The sequence below is a fragment of the Rhinopithecus roxellana genome, chromosome 15, assembly GCF_007565055.1.
Source record: "Rhinopithecus roxellana isolate Shanxi Qingling chromosome 15, ASM756505v1, whole genome shotgun sequence".
NCBI classification, from domain to species: Eukaryota; Metazoa; Chordata; class Mammalia; order Primates; family Cercopithecidae; genus Rhinopithecus; species Rhinopithecus roxellana.
In genome coordinates, this window is record NC_044563.1 from 64,696,598 (window position 1) to 64,714,083 (window position 17,486).

The window sequence follows — 17,486 nt, forward strand, 5'->3', positions numbered from 1 at the left end:
AGCCAAGAGGAGAAAAGCAATCAGAATGGAGTGGGTCTATTCTGCAGCACAAAATAAAACCATATCACACCAGAACATGGCGGGAGTCTGACTCACACTCAGAGTATATAAGACCAAATAACGTGGATCTGGCCCTGCCTCAAAGAATAGGATGTGACTTCATGCAATTAACCTAGTTCCAATTTGCTGGCTGCCCCCCTGGATCCTAAGAGGTTGTATTTTTCTGAAAATCTCCTGGCATTAGCAGTTACATTTAGCACACATTGATTGAGCACCTACCAGATACCAGGCATTGTGCTGAGAGGCACCTGGAATACTGAGATGAACAAATGACAGTCCTTAATTATAAGGATCCCCAGTCGAGTGAGTGAGAGAGACATAGAAAACAATAGAGCAGTGTGAAAAGTGCTGTGACACTAACCACATATCCTGCCATTAACCAAGCTCTGTTTATTTTACTCCCAAATGTCACTCAAATCTCTCCCTTTTGGCTCATCTCTCCTACTACTGCACTTGTCTAACCTTCTACCATTTCACTTTTGGACAACTCCCTAGCCAGTTTCATTTTCACTTGCTCAACTTCAGTCTATTCTCCACACTGCAGCCAGGAGTGACCAATTCCCAGTGGAAATCTGTCATGCCTGCATCACTTGCCTTATCATCATTATCATCATCATCATTATCATCATCATCATCATCACTACCACAGTCATCACCACCGACATCACACTATCATCATCACCATAATTACCATCACTATCTTCACCACCCTTATCACCCTCAACATCACCATCACCATCACCATCTATTACCATCATCATTACCATCATCACCTTCATCATCATCATCACCATTATCATCACCATCACCATCATTATTACCATCATCATCACCATAACCATTATCATCAACATCACCATTATCATCATCACCATAATCACCATGACTATCTTCACCATCTTTGTCATCATAATCACCGTTATTATCACTATCACTATCATCATCTATCACCATCACTATCTTCATCACCACCTTTATCATCAGTACCATGATTTTCATCATCATAATAATCAGCAGCAGCAGCAGCATCACGTCTTTAAATATTTTAATGTATCACTCAACTGCTGTTACAAAAGATTGAAAATCTTAGTGTTTATTCAAAGAATCTGTAAGTTCCAGGGTCTACCTGCTCTTTCAGCCTCAGTTTCTGAGATTCACTATGTTCACTTCATCCACAGTCACTGAAGCTCATCGTGCTCTCTGTTTTGTGGATCCTTTGCACAGGCTGATCCATCTGCCCAGCTCTGCCCACAACAAACCCTTCACCAAACTCACCAACCAGTAAAAAGTCCCTAGTATGGGCTATCATAGAGCTTTGAACCACTTCATAGCATAGCCAGAGTGAAATCACACTTAGATTCTCATGATGACTTACCAGCGTCAGTGTTCTCCTGTATACACTAAGCTCCATAATTTATATGAGAAAAGGACCTTGTCTATTTGTCATTCTACCTCCAATGTAATGCCTAGTTCATACTGGGAACTCAAAAAATGTTTTCAATGAATATATTGCATCATTACACATAGTTTGTCATGGAACACAGACATACATTTATCTGTAGAATGTGGGGACTGATGGAGAGAAGGTATTCTATCTCAATACCAGTTTTCAAGTATGAGTAAGAGTTGAGCATATGGATGGATGGGGAAGATGGCTCATGGGCAGAAGGAACAGCACATGCAAAAGTGTGGATTCATGAATTAACATGAGGTATTTGGAGCATTGCCAAATGGGCTGATGTGACTAGGACTGTGTGAGTTGTCTTGGAAAGAGAAGGGGAAACAGTGGGCAAGTAATGAGAAATGGGGAATTACGCAGACATTATGCAGTATTATTCAAAGAATTATCAATAAATGAAAAGAATATTTTCTGAGAACTCGTGTGTGTTGAGTTGTTGTCTCTCCTTGTAGTACAAGACCTCATAAGAGATGATTGGCCATGATTGATGTTTTTATAAAACTTTTATGAAGATACAATTCACATACTATAAAATTAGTCCTTTATTAAGAGAACAGTTCGGAGCTTTTAGAATATGCACAGGTTGTACACTAGTCACCACCATCTAATTCTAGAATATCTTTATAATTCCAATAGGAAGCTCCACCTCCATCAACAGTCACTTCTCATTTGTCTCTCTCCCTAGCTCCTGGCAACCACCAATGCATTTTTTATCTTTATGGATTTTACTATTCTGGATATTCTACGTGAATGGAATCAGACAGTATGTGGTCTTTTGTGTTTGGCTTCTTTCACTTAATATTTACGTGGTTCATTCACGTTGGGTCACGTATCAGTACTTTGTTTCTTTGTATAGTTATATAATATTCCATTGTATAGGTATATCACATTTTGTTTATCCATTCATCTCTTGATAGATATTTGACTTGTTTTAAAATTTTGTCTGTTAGGACTAATGCATGAGCTGTTGTGTGGATATATGCCTTCGTTTCTCATAGGTATATAGCTAGAGTAGAATTGCTAACCCATATGATAGCTTATATTTAGCCTTTTGAAGAACTTACAGACTGTCCTCCAAGGTGGCTGCACTGTTTTACATTCCCACCAACTGTATTAGTCTACTAATTCTCCACATCCTTGCCAAAGCTTGTTATTGTCCCTCTTTTTGATTAAAGTCATCATAGTGGATGTGAAGTGATATCTCATAGTGGTTTTCATATACATTTTTTTCTGGTAAATAATGGTGCTAAACATCTTCTCATGTGCATATTGGCCATTAGTATATCTTCTTTGGAGAATTATTTATGCAACTCCTTTGTTCATTTTTTAATTGGATTATTTGACATGTTATTGCTTTTACTTATTTTGACAGTAGTCCCTTGTTAGATATATGATTTTCAAGTACTTTCTCTTATTTTGTGGATTTTCTTTTCACTTGCTTGACGGTGTCTTTTTGAAGCACAAACACTTTTAATTTGAATGAAGTCCAGTTTATCTATGTTTTCTGCTGTTGCTTGTGCTTCTTGTGGTATATCTAAGAATTCATCACCTAATCAAAGGCTACGTAGTTTTTCTTGTGTTTTCTTCTAAGTTTTAGCCCTTACATTTAGGTCTTTGATCTATTAATGTTTTGAGTTGATTTTTGTATATGGTATGAAGTAGGGGTCTAACTTCACTCTCTTGCAAGGGGATAGCCATTGGTCTCAGTACCATTCATTGAAAACACTATTCATTCCTCATTGAATTGACTTGGCACCTTGTTGGAAATGAACTGACCATAAAATGTGGATATATTTTTGGATTCTCCATTCTATTCCATTGATGTATATGCCTATCCTTATGCTGATTTTTAATGGTGCATATTTCCTAAGAATGTGTTGGGAATTAAAGAAAGCAATGTGTATAACAGCACTTGATGCTAGGCTTCAAGAAATAAACATAAACGATTTTGTTGTTGCTGCTGGTGGTGGTATTACTCTGTTCCCAGGAGGAGCTCACTGATAGACCCAACTTGTTCCTGAAAGATCATCAGCTCCCAGGGTTTTAGACCAGAACAGACCTGGGGATTTGCAATCCAATGCCTCCATTCTAAAACTAACCAAAACAAATTAACAACAATGCACACACACAAACATGCAAGCACACAAGTGCACATACAGCTCTAGCCAGATACATTAAATGATTAGCAAAAGGTCACAGAGCTACAGAAGGAAAATGTTCAGAATCTGCTCCTTCTTACACTTCATGCAGTGCTTTTTGCAAAATAGTATACTATTTGAGTATACAGAATATCACACAACCTAGCCCAGATAAATGCCATAATTCCCAATTTGACTCTGGTTTAAGAAATAAACATTTCTATTAAAATGCAAAAAGGTAACTCCATAAGGATAAAACATTAGATCTTTAAAAGTCTTTTTCTGTATTATTTTTATAAATTAGCCTTGAGTGTTTAAAATGGTAATGAAAAGTATTTCACATTTATATTAGCTTTTACATGGTCTTTTAATATTTTGTTATTCCCTGATAATAATAACAACAATGAAGTAAAAACAATAATAATAGCTATTTAAGCCATTTTGAAATAATTATCACTAATCTAATCTCCATATCTCTGTGATGCAAATATTTTTATGCCCATTTCACAGTAGAGGAAGCTGAAACTTAATGGCTTAGGTAATTTTTTAAAAAAATCACATAGAAAATATTTGGAAAAAGATTGTATTCAAACCTTAGCCCCTATGACTCCAAATCCCAAGATTTCTTTTCCTAACTCTGACATACAGTCTTAAATAAAACAATTAAGACTAGACAACTAATTATTGTGACTGGACAGAGACAGGGCAGAGTTGAGATGGAGGGAAAGGCTGCCTTTGCAGTTACCTTGTGGAGCCATCTGTAATGGGCAGCAGGCCCTAGAAGGACAGGAGGCTGAGGGATGTCATGGAAGCTGGGCAGCTCTGGGTGACTGGGAGGGGACCAGACAGAACGGATGCCCCTTGCAGCGGTGTAGCAATGACTCCTAATCTTGGCTGCATGCCAAATTCACAGTGAGGACTTTCTGACACTGTTACTCCCTGTTCTGATTCAGATCTAATAATCTGCAATTTTAAAAAATTCCCAGAGAGTTCTTGACAATGTGGGAATTCTTGACAGTGTGGACAGAATGAGGAAGCAGCCTTCAATACGCACCTGCTTTTGGCCAAGGATTGAGCTTAGAGTTTTACCCATACCTTCACCCCATCCATAAGCAGGTGTCATGAGCACTCCTCCTGGGAGAGGAAACTGGCAAGATTCACAACTCACCTGCACTCAGGCATCCAGTTGAAGTAAGGCCACAACCAGAGTCTGAAGCTATGTGACCCCAAGGCCAGTGCTGTCCTGGTGACCTGAACCCCTCTCAGTGGGTCTGGCCCTGAGGGTGAAGACTGTGTCCCAGCATCCTGCCTTATGGACACACTTCAGTTCCTGTATCTTGTCCTGTCTACCTCCAAGCTGTTGTCAAGACCAAATTAGATAGTAAAGCCCCAAATACCCATCACATATGAGGTATCATTACTTATTGCATTGCTAAGGGTGTGGGCAAGGCTGAGGTAGGGAACAGCAGCAGACACCTGTGCATCTGGTCCCAGGCCCACTTTGCTTCTGCCTCTCAGCTGAGATGAGGTCTGGGTCCTGGCTGAGCAGGACATGGTGCTGAGGTCCTGTACCCTGTTCCTTCTAGAAACAGACACCCCTTAAAAGATAATATTTTAAAAGCCAAGCAATTTCTTCATACACATGTGAGATTTGCCATATGCATTTGCTTAGGCCCAATAGCTCAGTTTAAGAGGAGGAAATTGATGGTTAGTCATTGAATATGCACGTTTTACTCTGATAGCTAGAGTGTTTATGCACATATATACCCTACATATACTCTATGTACATGTGAAATATATAGCAGTTATACTATATTATTAAATATAGTATACAATCTATTATACTATATTATTATATATAACATATCATACAATGTATTTAAATATATATGTGTGTGTGTGTGTGTATCTCCAAGGTAAGCTTCATTTAGTTATAAGTCCCAACTTAAAGTTGGAAACTAAGATTTAGAAAATGAGCAATTAGGCAGAGATTAAGCCATTCCTCTGATTCTAAATGGCGTGAACAATATCAATGATGAGTGGGTACAAAGGCTAACAACAGCTAACATTTACCAGATACTTCCTTATTTCCAGGCAGTGTGCTCCTGTGTTCAATACATTTATATTTAGTTCTTGCAACAACCTGAAGAGACAAGGTTTTCATCCCCATTGTACAGAGGAGGAGCCATGGGCTTAGGCTCAGGAAATAAGAGTTGTCCAATGCCAAGCAGGTCTATTGGGCTTCAGAACCAGAGGCATATGCCCTGGCCTCCCACTGCCGTTTCCCCCACATCATATCAACTTTATGCAGGGTAGGGCTGATATGTGCAAAATCCCACATTTCAATCCCAACTAACTTTACAGAAAGACATGTTTCATCTTTGGGAAAGCCTTTTCCAGCTCAAGTGTTCTCTCTCACAAGTACACAATCATTTGAATAAAACAGTATACAGAGTAGTCATTTATGTAGCAAGTTTTTATTAAGCATCTATTAAATATTGTGTGGCAAGCATAGTTCTAATTACTGGGAGTGTAGTGGTTTATAAAGTAGATAGTTTAGTGGGCCAGAGAGATGTTAAACAAATAGTCATATACATGGATATAAAAGCACAAAACTTTGTATGTATTATACAAGAAAATGTAGAGGTTGAGGAGAGAGTGTAACAAGAGGACATGAATTAGATATTGGGGGCAGGGGACTGGGATCCTTAGCAAAGACTTCTCCAAGGAAGTGACATTAAAACTGAGCGCAGAAAAAAAGTTACACACGTGAAGAATAGGATGGTGAGGATTTCAGGGAGAGGATAGAGCAAGTGTCAGTCTCTAGGATGGGAAACACTTGACACATTATCAGATACTGAATTTAGAAACCCATGCACTCATATATTATGTTTTTATAGGGATAAAGAAGATGTTACTGCATGTCAGTCATTGTGTGTATAATAGGAATACGAGGGTACCTAGCACAGATCCTGTCCATGGGATAGCTCAGTTGCAAAGATAAATGGTATGATAAAGGCATAAACAAGAATGTCTTGGGGAGAGAAAGGGTGACTCAGGCATCACAAATAAGCTCTGAATGTGAGTTAAGAACTGGAGAGTGGGTGGATCAGATGGCATAGGTGTGGGAATGGGTTTTCCAAGCAGAGGGAATTGTTTGTATAAAGGTACAAAGTTGAGAGGGTGATGGAGCTCTGGAGAGAGGCTTTAGAGAAGGACCTAGAAGTTATGTTTTGGACAGACTGCAAAACAAATGGTTTTGTAAATCCTGTTAAGAAGTTTTAGGCCTTCCATCTTTATCAGGGGGCACATGTGGGACGTTTTAGGCAGAAGCAAGATATTTAAAAGATAACTATGGAATTTCTATCTCCGTCTATCTGTCATCTATCTGTTTATCTATCTGTCCGTCTATCTATCTATCTATCTATCTATCTATCTATCTATCTATCTATCTCTATCTCTTTCTGTCTACCCACATACTTACCCAACTTCTGTCAATATATCATGTGTCTCTCTATATTTCTATCTATATCGATCTTTCTTCTGCCTAGCTATTACCCATCTATCATCTATCCAAAATGACCCCATTTTGAAGTTACTGTAGTTCTGCACTTAACCCTCTGCACAATCTATGCAAAGGCCCTATTGTAAAACACCATCATCAGTGAAAGGATAAGCAGATACCTATGGCACCAGCAGGGGAGGCTCAATAGTATCTGCACAGATGACACATGTACTATTTATTATCCTTTAGTTAAACTCTGTGGGTCCTACCATTTCCTTTGAGTAATTTGGGCATTTCAGGTAAGGTTATTATTCATTTCTTTATGTTTATATGTATATTTACAAGCAGTAGCAATATGTATAGATTCATTTGCTACAGATACTCGTCTAAAAATTAAACAAAGATCACCTGCCAAAATATGGAGAAGCATTTAAAAGCTATCCCCAAGTGTTCCTTTCTTCACAAAATCATCATGGAAACAAGGGTAGAGTTGTAGTGATATTGCTGAATTCAACTCAGATTTGAATTTACATTAAAAGTATTGAATACCAGCCGGGCGCGGTGGCTCAAGCCTGTAATCCCAGCACTTTGGGAAGCCGAGGCAGGTGGATCACGAGGTCAGGAGATCAAGACCATCCTGGCTAACACGGTGAAACCCCGTCTCTACTAAAAATACAAAAAACTAGCCGGGCGTGGTGGCGGCACCTGTAGTCCCAGCTACTCGGGAGGCTGAGGCAGGAGAATGGCGTGAACCCGGGAGGCGGAGCTTGCAGTGAGCTGAGATCCGGCCACTGCACTCCAGCCTGGGCAACAGAGCGAGACTCCGTCTCAAAAAAAAAAAAAAAAAAAAAAAAAAAAAAGTATTGAATACCTTCCTTGGCAAGCAGCATGCATGGCCCTGGGGAAACAAGGACAGTGAAAACAGGCTCCTCCTGTTGTGGCCTGCAGTGTGCAGGGGGCGCTGACTTGAATGGGATGGTTTTGTTCATCATGGCAGGTGCTGTGAGGGAAGATGCTCTGAGAAGACATTTGAAGCAGAGTACACAAACACGTGAAGGCTTGTGGATGGAAATATTGTTTGGGGAACTGGTCAACAATAAACAAAGAGGAATCATAATACAGTGAGAGGAACTCTTGTTTACTGACCCTATAATTTTGATCCATTTATCTCCTCATGCCTCAGTTTCTTCAATATTAATGGTGAGAATATTTATTTGATTTATCTCACCATCTGTAAGGAGCTTGTTTATCTCAATAAACAAGGAATTTGAAAACAACAAAGTTGCTTATTAATGTTAGTTTCTAAGGATATTGTAATTCAGAGGAAAAAAGAACTTCCATTCTGCCAGTTCATCCTCCGCACTTCCTTTTCTGTCAGCAATCCACACCCTACAACTGTACTTACCTTTCCTCCTTGGAAACAATGACAGAGAACATGACGGAGCTACAGAGGATGGCACACAACACTCCCTGAGCTTAGCAGGAACGTCTCGGTTAGCCTTTGCGATCCTGCTTCAGGAAGCTCTTTCCTCATGGGTAACATAGACTGAGCACCTGAACAATGAGGATGACATGCTAAGCATCCATGGAGTTTTACATATCTCTTAATCCAGCATCCTTCACACTATCGGATGAGGTACGATGTCTGTGGAAAGACCAGTTCTGAGTTGGTGGCTGTGCTGAGTTCTATCCTGAGGCATCATAGCTGCCTCCATTCAGTGAATGTGCTTTCCCCAGCTGTGTGTAACTTACTATTAGGGAGGCTTTAGGGTCTGAAAAAAAAATTAAGACAAAAAACTTCAGATGACCTAACAGTTCCAGCTGAAGCAGACGTTATTTTGAGAATATTTTGGAAGTTGCACTCGAGTTGTTGCTTTACAGAAGTGAAAAAAGTATTGACATTTCTAAGCCCAGAACTATTTTTTAACAAGCTAGAAAATATAGGAAAAAAAAAAAAAAAAAAAAACAGATAGAACATTTTTCTCATGAGAATGCAGTGTAGCTAAAATGTACACTCTTTTTCCCCAGCATGTATTTGGGTAAAATACGTGCACTGAAATTTCAGGCAAAATCCTAATGCAGAAATAATCCCAAATATGGCAGATTTGTAAGATAGGCAATTTTTATTTATTTGCTAATGTAGATTAAGAGCTCAAATGTTCTACTTGTTACTCATGGCTTCTCCTTGAAAAGACTTACCTGTAAGGTCTCAGCAGCATAAAACTCCAAGCTGCAAAGTCAACGAATTCAGCATTTGCCATAATTCTCCTTTGCCATCAGCTCAGCTCAGGTTTGTTTGGAATTGACTTGCACTGTACCTGTTTGGTAATTAATAATTCACAATTAAATTGGCAGTACAAATAAATCAGCATGTCTGCAGGAGAGGATAACACTCTGTGTTATCTTCCTTTTATTTGAGGATCTGAAAGAAAATTGGAAAGAAAGGTTTGAGTATCTAAAATCTTCCATTCAAAGCTTTATCTCCCTTAGTTTTGGGATTTCTTTTCAATCTGTTTTGGATCTTTCTTTCAAAGAGAAATTAAACATGTACCGTTGTTAGACTCTGTGATTTACACTGAGGAGTAGAGATGTGTCTGATTCCACACTTGCCCTCCAGCTCTTCATTCTCTAGGTGCAGAGACAGTCAGAAGACAATAAACTGCCATACATAGAGCATGTTCAAAGCCCTCCCTGGGACAGGTCTAAACAAAATGCAGCAGAAGAGATGACTGCTTCTGCTTTCAGGATGTGGGGAGAGATTAGGGCAAATGGCAGAGGAGAGAGGATGTTGGGGTACCCTTTGAAAGATGAGTCATATCTGTTGGTAGGGAATCAAGAAAAGACAGTCAAGGAAAAGAAAAGTTATGGGAGGGCTGATGCTTTTAGAACATTCAGGAGAAGATAAGGGGCCAATGTGTGCCATGTGCTTTGTTAGAGGAAACGGGGCCTGAGATGAGGTTTGTTGGTGGGTTTGGGGGTTCGACTCCAGAGAGCTCAGGTCATGCAGAAGGGTTTGTTTGTTAAACGTGGTAGGCCATTCTGGGGTAAAGGAGTAAGGAGGAGAGCAGTTTGATTCCATGATTACTTGGAAAAATTGCTCTGGCTCTGTGTAGGGAATAGATTGGTGGGACCCCAAAACGGAAAGAGGTCAGGTGGAAGGTTCCTGGTGGGAGGCTACTGCAATTATCTCTGTGAAAATTGGTGAGAAACAACCAGGACAGTGGTGGTGATAAATAAGAGGTGAGAAGGAATCTAGGCGTTTTCTAATACTGACCTTTGAGTTGAAGAGAATCAAGGCCTGGAGGTGAGAGAGTAAGACCAGGTGTCATTTTAGGCTTTGTAGTGCTATGGGTACATGGGCATGGTCCTGGCTCATGAAAGGAAAACTGTTGTTTGTGAAATGTGTTTTTCCTGACATCATCATGATCGCCGTCATCGTCATCTTAGGAGCTAACATTTATTGAGTGCTTACTTTATATCAGTCACTCTGCTAAGCCATTATTTCACCTAAACTCACTGTGTTGTGAGTTTAGCTACTACTAGCATCCACATTTCATGAGTGAGAAAAATAAAGCTCAAAGAGGACAAAGGCAGGTCACCTTGCTAACGGTCATGTAGCAGGTGAAGAATTAAGCTGATTGAAACATTGGTCTATCTGAATCCAGAACCCTGCTCCTAACCACTAGGCTATGATGCCACTTAAAAAATACAATTTGGAGTACAATCTCATGGTTGCAGTAGCAGTAAGGACACACATGCATTGCTGGTTGGATCCAGGATTTTCTAACTCTATCAAGAGAGTCAGAGAATTACACTGAGTTTTAAAGGATGTGTTTTAAGGGATGGTGAGGGATTTTCAGGTTAAAATAAGTGAGAAACAAAATAATTCCAGGATGGAACAACCTGTTCAAGGTCAAAGATTTTAAAAGGGTCTGCAATGCTCGGAAAATAGTAACTAACTCAGCCTTATCAGCATTTTGAGTGCAGTATTGGGGAAGGCTTGAGGCTGAGGACAGTGGTCCCTCATGGTTATCAGCTTACGCCACTGATTCCACTAAACACAATAAACATGGGATAAACAGGAGCTCTTGGAAGGCTTTGTGAATATTTTTGATTTCACCTTTTAATCAACAGTCACACCCTCTCTCAGGTCCTCTGCTTCCCACCAGTGTTCCCACATCTGCCTCCTGCTATCGCCAAGGTATAATATAGAGCTCCTTCTACCATAAGTACAAGGCAAACGTTTATGGCCCTATCTTTGGCGAATCAAGCAACTTGAAATTTATTATTGTGAACAATATTTATTATAAAAACATGCTATACAAAATTTGTAGGCTAACACCTCCTTTTAAGTGCAAAGAATTATTCTCAGGTATTTCTTCTATCCTGTTTCCTTCCAGTTCCTCCTCAGATCATGAATATCTCCTCAGACATCACTGTGAACGAGGGAAGCAGCGTGACCCTGCTGTGTCTTGCTATTGGCAGACCAGAGCCAACTGTGACATGGAGACACCTGTCAGTCAAGGGTAAGATGCTGACCTGGAGGACATTTTCAGAGGTAGTATGTTAAAGTCTTGGCTCTTATGCACAACAGAGCTTCAGGAATCAGAAAACGTTTTGTAGTCTGGTCATACAAAATCAAGCAGACAGTATGCACCAATTGCTGGCTTTTTCATTTCAAAAGAAGGATTCATGAGGAAATTTGCTAAATTATGGTCTCAGTCATTTTTATGGCCTTAGATGGCTTCTGCCTTCCAAACCATGAAGAACAAAGGATGTAAGAATAACTCCAATGAAGATGTGAATTTCTGAAAGTAGAGGTAGGTCAGTTGGTGGTTTGTTCTTCCTGGAAGTAGAGCACAAGGGTATTAGTGTGGCCATGGAGAAGTTTGGCATTGTTGTGTGTCCAGGAGAAAAAGGCTCTCCTTGCTTCAGCACTTTTAGGAAATTTATCCAGAGCCACACATGTCTGACCTGTCCATAAATAGTTCACCTTGAGTGGAAGAAGGATGATGGAAATGGTTAAGTGCATTTGGGCATGACTGTGCTGAGCAGTCAATAATTGGTATGAAAACATTGGTTAAAACCATTTCCCACTTAATAGCAAAGGAACCAGAAGGACAGTGGGGCTTGTCCTTTTGGAAATAAAACGTGTCCCAAGCCAAACTTGAAGAGATGGGCACAGAGCCACTTGAAATATTTACACTGCTACTAAAAGCTGTGATTAATTCTAGGAATTATACAAGAAGCAAGAGCTTCCTCAGGTGTTAAAAATGCAAACATGAAACGAAGTAAATAGGAAAAATGTGTGGAGTATGCCTACGTAACATTCAAAAGTAATATGGATCTACAAGAAAGTGTAAGAGTAAATCTTAGTAATATTGAGAAAGACAAAGATTTGCCAGGACAAGAAATGCCCTAACCATGACAGAACAAAAGTGATAAATTCATGTTAATACCGAAATACCCAAAATTGTGTGATTTAAATAACAGAAATGTATTTCCTCACATTTCTGAGATCAAGGCATCAGCAGGGTTGGTTCCTTTCAAGAGCTTGAGGGAGAATTCATTCCATGTCCTTCCCCTAGATGCTGATAGTTTGCTGGTAATCACTGGCGTTGCTTGACTTGTAAATCTATTACCCTGATCTCTGCCTTCATCTTCATATGGCCCTTCTTCCTGGATGCATCTGTGTCCAAAGTTGTTCCTTTTAAGGATATAAGCCAAAATATATCAGGGTCCACACCAGTAACTTCATTTTAACTTGATTACCTCTATAAAGACCCTATTTCTAAATAAGGTCACATTCTGAGGTATCAGGGGTTAGGAATTCAAGGTATCATTTTCATAGGGTTGTAACTTAACTCTTCACAGCCTTCATCAAAATTAAAAACCTTCAGTGGAGTCACAGACTGGATAAAAACATTTACTGTGCATATATTTGACAAAAAATTTACATCTAGTGTATATGAATAATTCTTCCAACACAATTCTGACACTCCACCTCAAAGTGAACAAAAAATTTGGACAATTCCAAAAGAAGATATAGTATGTGAATGGCAAATAAGTACGCAAAAATATGACTAACATCTTCATCGTATAAATTAAAATTAAACCAAAATGAGATACCATTGTATAATCCCTAGGAAGACTAAAATTTAAAAGGCTGATAATATCGAGTGTTGGTGAGGATGTGGATCAGCTGAAGCTTTATATATTAACTCTGCAACTGTAAAAACATATAAGCACAATGGGAAACAGTTTCACATTTTTTGTTTTAAAGTTAAACATACACTTAGCATACGCACCAGCAATTCCACTCCTAGGCATTTATTTGAGATAAATGAAAGCATATGCTCACAAATGTATATTGTACACAAATGTTTTTAGCAGTTTCATTAATAATAGCTGTAAACTATGAATAACCCAAATAACCATTGACAGGCAAATAGATTAATTGTGGAATATTCTAACAACAGATTGCTACTGAGCAATTAAAAGGAACAGACCACTGATGCACATAACAAAATGGATGTATCTCAAAAATGGCGTGCTGAGGAAGATAAGCTAAAAATTAAAAAACACATGCTGTATGAATTTGTTTGCATGAAATCCTATAATAGGCAAAACTAATCTGGAATGGCAGAAGTCAAGTCAGTGGTTCCTTAGGGTAGGGATTTGGGGAGAAGTGACTGCAAAGGGCCACAAGAAATTGTGGGGGATGTTGGAAAAGTTCTGTATCTTGAAGGTTATGTTGGTGTCAAAATTAGTCAAAACTAATAAAACTGTAAAAAATAAGTGTATTTTATTGTTGGTAATTAGATTTCAATTAAATTTGAAATATAAATATACAGAAATGTAGACAATAATGATCTGAATATTTTTCCTAATTTGAAACATTAATTATGTCATTGCACTTATCAAATAAGAGACTGGATCTTCTACTAGGAGTATCATTCAAGCTTTTGCTGCTTTTCTCTTTGTGGACTGAGAACACATATTTTTGCTCCTGCCTTGTTATAGGGAAAGATAATGCTAATAAATTAGCCTAATACTCTTGGTATAAAGACCTCAGCTATTAAAACCTAGAATGTCTCTATATCGTAAAGTAAAATTAATGAGAGTATTAAAGTATATGTAAGGGATATCGCAAAACTCAAACTTAATATAAACACAGCAATAATGTCCCCAAAGACATGGGTTCCATGATAATTTTGCCTAAAGTTAGAGATAATTTTGGATTTATATTATATACAAAACTGTGTCTAACCATCAGATCAACTTGTATATATGTGGTAAAATCAAATGTCTTATATAAATGCTTGAAATCCCAGAATGTAGTTATTTGATCCTAAACACACAGTTCTCTAAGCTTGGAAATCATTTAAAAGGCATTTTGACTTTATGTAAATGTTCTGAAGCAATTCTTTATAATGGTACACTGGTAAGATTTCCCTTTTAAAATAAGGGGGATTCATTCATATTCGCGATCGTTTGTAGAATGTAATAGCTGCAATTTAGCCTCACTGGAAAATCCTAAATTTAAGTGACCCCTCTCTTCTTCAAATCTCACAGGCCGTGCTCTACTTGGAAGTTGCCTTTGTTTTCTCATAGGCTTGGCCTTAACTTTGCTGTCTTTCATTTTCACTGTTGTCTTTCCGCTTCCCTCTCTCAATGATATTTAAGCATTTGAACTCCAAAAAACTGTTTCCCGGTTTGAAAAGCACAGGGGCCATGCTAATCTTCTCTGTAGCACTTCAATTTTATACCTAATGTAGGTGACAGGTTGATGGGTGCAGCACACCACCATAGCACGTGTATACCTGTGTAACAAAACCGCACGTTCTGCACATGTTCCCCAGAACTTAAAGTATAATAAAAAAAAAAAAAAAAAGAAAAGCTCTGGAATATGAAGTATTTGTAAGTTTAAAATTTGCATCTGCAGGGTGGCTACCAATATTTATTTTTAGAAGGATGCTCCCTCTGACTTGCAATCAGGGAGTTGTTTTAAAAGATTAGAAGTACATTCAATAAAACTGGAACATCAAACAGCATTTTTTCGAAAAATTTGTTGGTTGATTTAGCATGGAAGAATAAGAAATAAAGGTTGCAATGATATTTTCTTTGAAATTCCAGTAGGATTGTGGTGGAGGAGTTAGCTAATGCAATATTTGAAATATATGATTTAAATTTGGGGATCTATAAACAGGGACGAGTAGGTCAGCCTTCATTAATAAGCAGATTATTAAAATTAAAAATAGTAACAATCACACTTACAGTTTAAGATGGCAATATGAGTACATGCTGTTGACCCCTTACAATTGTAGAAAAGAGGTAAAAATAAATGAATAAATAAATCCATTATCACATTAGAGAAAAATAATAATAAGCTTTGATGGATCCGAAGCTATGAGGAATCTCTGAAATATAAAAAGTAGACAGATATAATGAAGGAAAAAATACAGCTCAAAATACAGAAATGCAATCTCTACCTAAGATGATAATGGTTGAAGAGTGAAGGTTTCAGGTAGTGAAACTGCACTGGTAAGTGATTAAAGTGATTGGAGTGGGAGGAGGCAAGGGAGTGAGAGGAGCCTGGGTAACCTTTGCTCATGTTGGTGGTGTAAATACTCCCATCATTGACGTTTCTGGGGAGCCCCTTTGAAGTAACTTTTCAGGTGTATTTGTTTCACAAAAACAAACAAACCAAATACATATCCTTCTTACCAAAGTAGGGTAAAAGTTTTGAAACATCCCCAAGTTTCCAAAGGTGGATCTGAAGACTTACCAGCTTTTCTACTCTCTAGACTGAGTAAGCTGCGGGAGCCCTGTCTACCTCTCGTCTCCTTGGCAGTATTGAAAGTGTACCAGATTTCCAGAACCTGGGCATTTTCTGAGGACACGTGCCTCACTTTTGAGGAAAGCTGGATGTTACCAGGATCATGAATAAATGTTGTGAACATAACGGAAAACACTATGCAAACGTCCCTTTGGGGTTTTGCTGTTTCTGTGCAAACTGCTGAGCTTTTGCCTGTGTATTCATTCTTAATCTTTAGATATAAAAATCTATACTTAATTTTTTCAATAGCAGGCAATGGCTTACTAAAAATATTTATATAGATCTGCTAGAGGGTATGGCACTTGTGTAGCAGCCTTTACATATATGGAAATCTGTACTTAGTCACCCATGGCCCAGGAAGTAGAATAATGTTGGAATTATCATTCTGTATAACACAGGCTGCTGCCTCAAAAAATTTTCCAAAGGAAAAAGTCAGGTCCCAAAACAGGCAAGCGAAGTGGATTGGAATACACTGTGAATCAGCTGGGCTTCAAGAATTATTTCCTTTCCCATTCCTGAAGGACAAGAGAAGGGAAGCTGGGCCAGCATCACTGGCAGGCTCTTCTAGGCACATGAGTAATGTGAAAAAGTTGCAGGGATGGGAGTGGCAGAAGCAGACCCTAGAGCCTGTTGTGTTCTAAGGAGGGTAGTCATCCCCTCTTGCAATGCCATAGTAATCCACTGCGATGCCTCGCACACCTGCCTCCGCTGCCATGACATATTTGGAAAGGCCAGATGTTTGGGAAATAATAACAAAGTCTTCCTTCCTGTCTCCCCTCCCCTGAGATTTTAAGATGACAACACTTCACCCATGAGTGAGTTGCTGATACAGTCTACTCAGATACAGTAATATCTCAGGGAGCAAGTTATTTCATATAAGTGAATTTTCCAGGTAACCAAAGCTGACTCTTTTATGCATGTACTCAAGTTATTTGTACTGAAAGCATTTAAAACATGAATTATGTTCTATTCTGTTTATTTTTGTCTTGTGAATTCCATTTAGCTTCATCTTTATATTGTAACATCAAGATTATATGTATAGATTGTTTGTATCTTGGCATTTGGGGACTGCGATGACTAGGAATACGACCCTTAAATACCATCAATACTGTTTAACATCTTGTGTCTTTTAAAAATAGTTCCTGTAGTTTTTCTTTCTTCCTTTTCAATCAGACTTGTCAGTTCTTCCTAAAGTCAGTGCACCTGTCTTTTAGCAGCCACGTTTCTTCTGATGATCTGCTTCTAATTTGTCTTGAGCAAGAATCTATACAACTAAGTTGATTAGTCCTAAATAAGACGTAGTGGTGGGAAAGGGCCTTCTCTGAGTGAAAGGCATTAGCTTTTAGGAATGTGATCAATGGCACTGATGACTTCTGTCTGGGGGAAATAATGTTTGGTTTTGTTCTAGATATCTCTTGAACCCAGGAGGCGGAAATTGCAGTCAGTTGAGATTGGGCCATTGAACTGCAACCTGGGTGACAAGAG

At 38.7% G+C, this 17,486-nt stretch overlaps 1 protein-coding gene across 8 annotated transcripts in view; it reads left to right on the forward strand.

The window, feature by feature from the left end:
• OPCML (opioid binding protein/cell adhesion molecule like) overlaps window positions 1–17,486 on the forward strand; it is a 1,169,771-nt gene that overhangs the window by 1,039,239 nt on the left and 113,046 nt on the right. For all 8 annotated transcript variants that reach the window (XM_010362032.2, XM_030918788.1, XM_010362033.2 and 5 more), the window contains one exon: window positions 11,563–11,688. In XM_010362032.2, coding sequence (XP_010360334.1) covers window positions 11,563–11,688 — 126 coding nt within the window. The remainder of the gene's footprint in view (window positions 1–11,562; window positions 11,689–17,486) is intronic.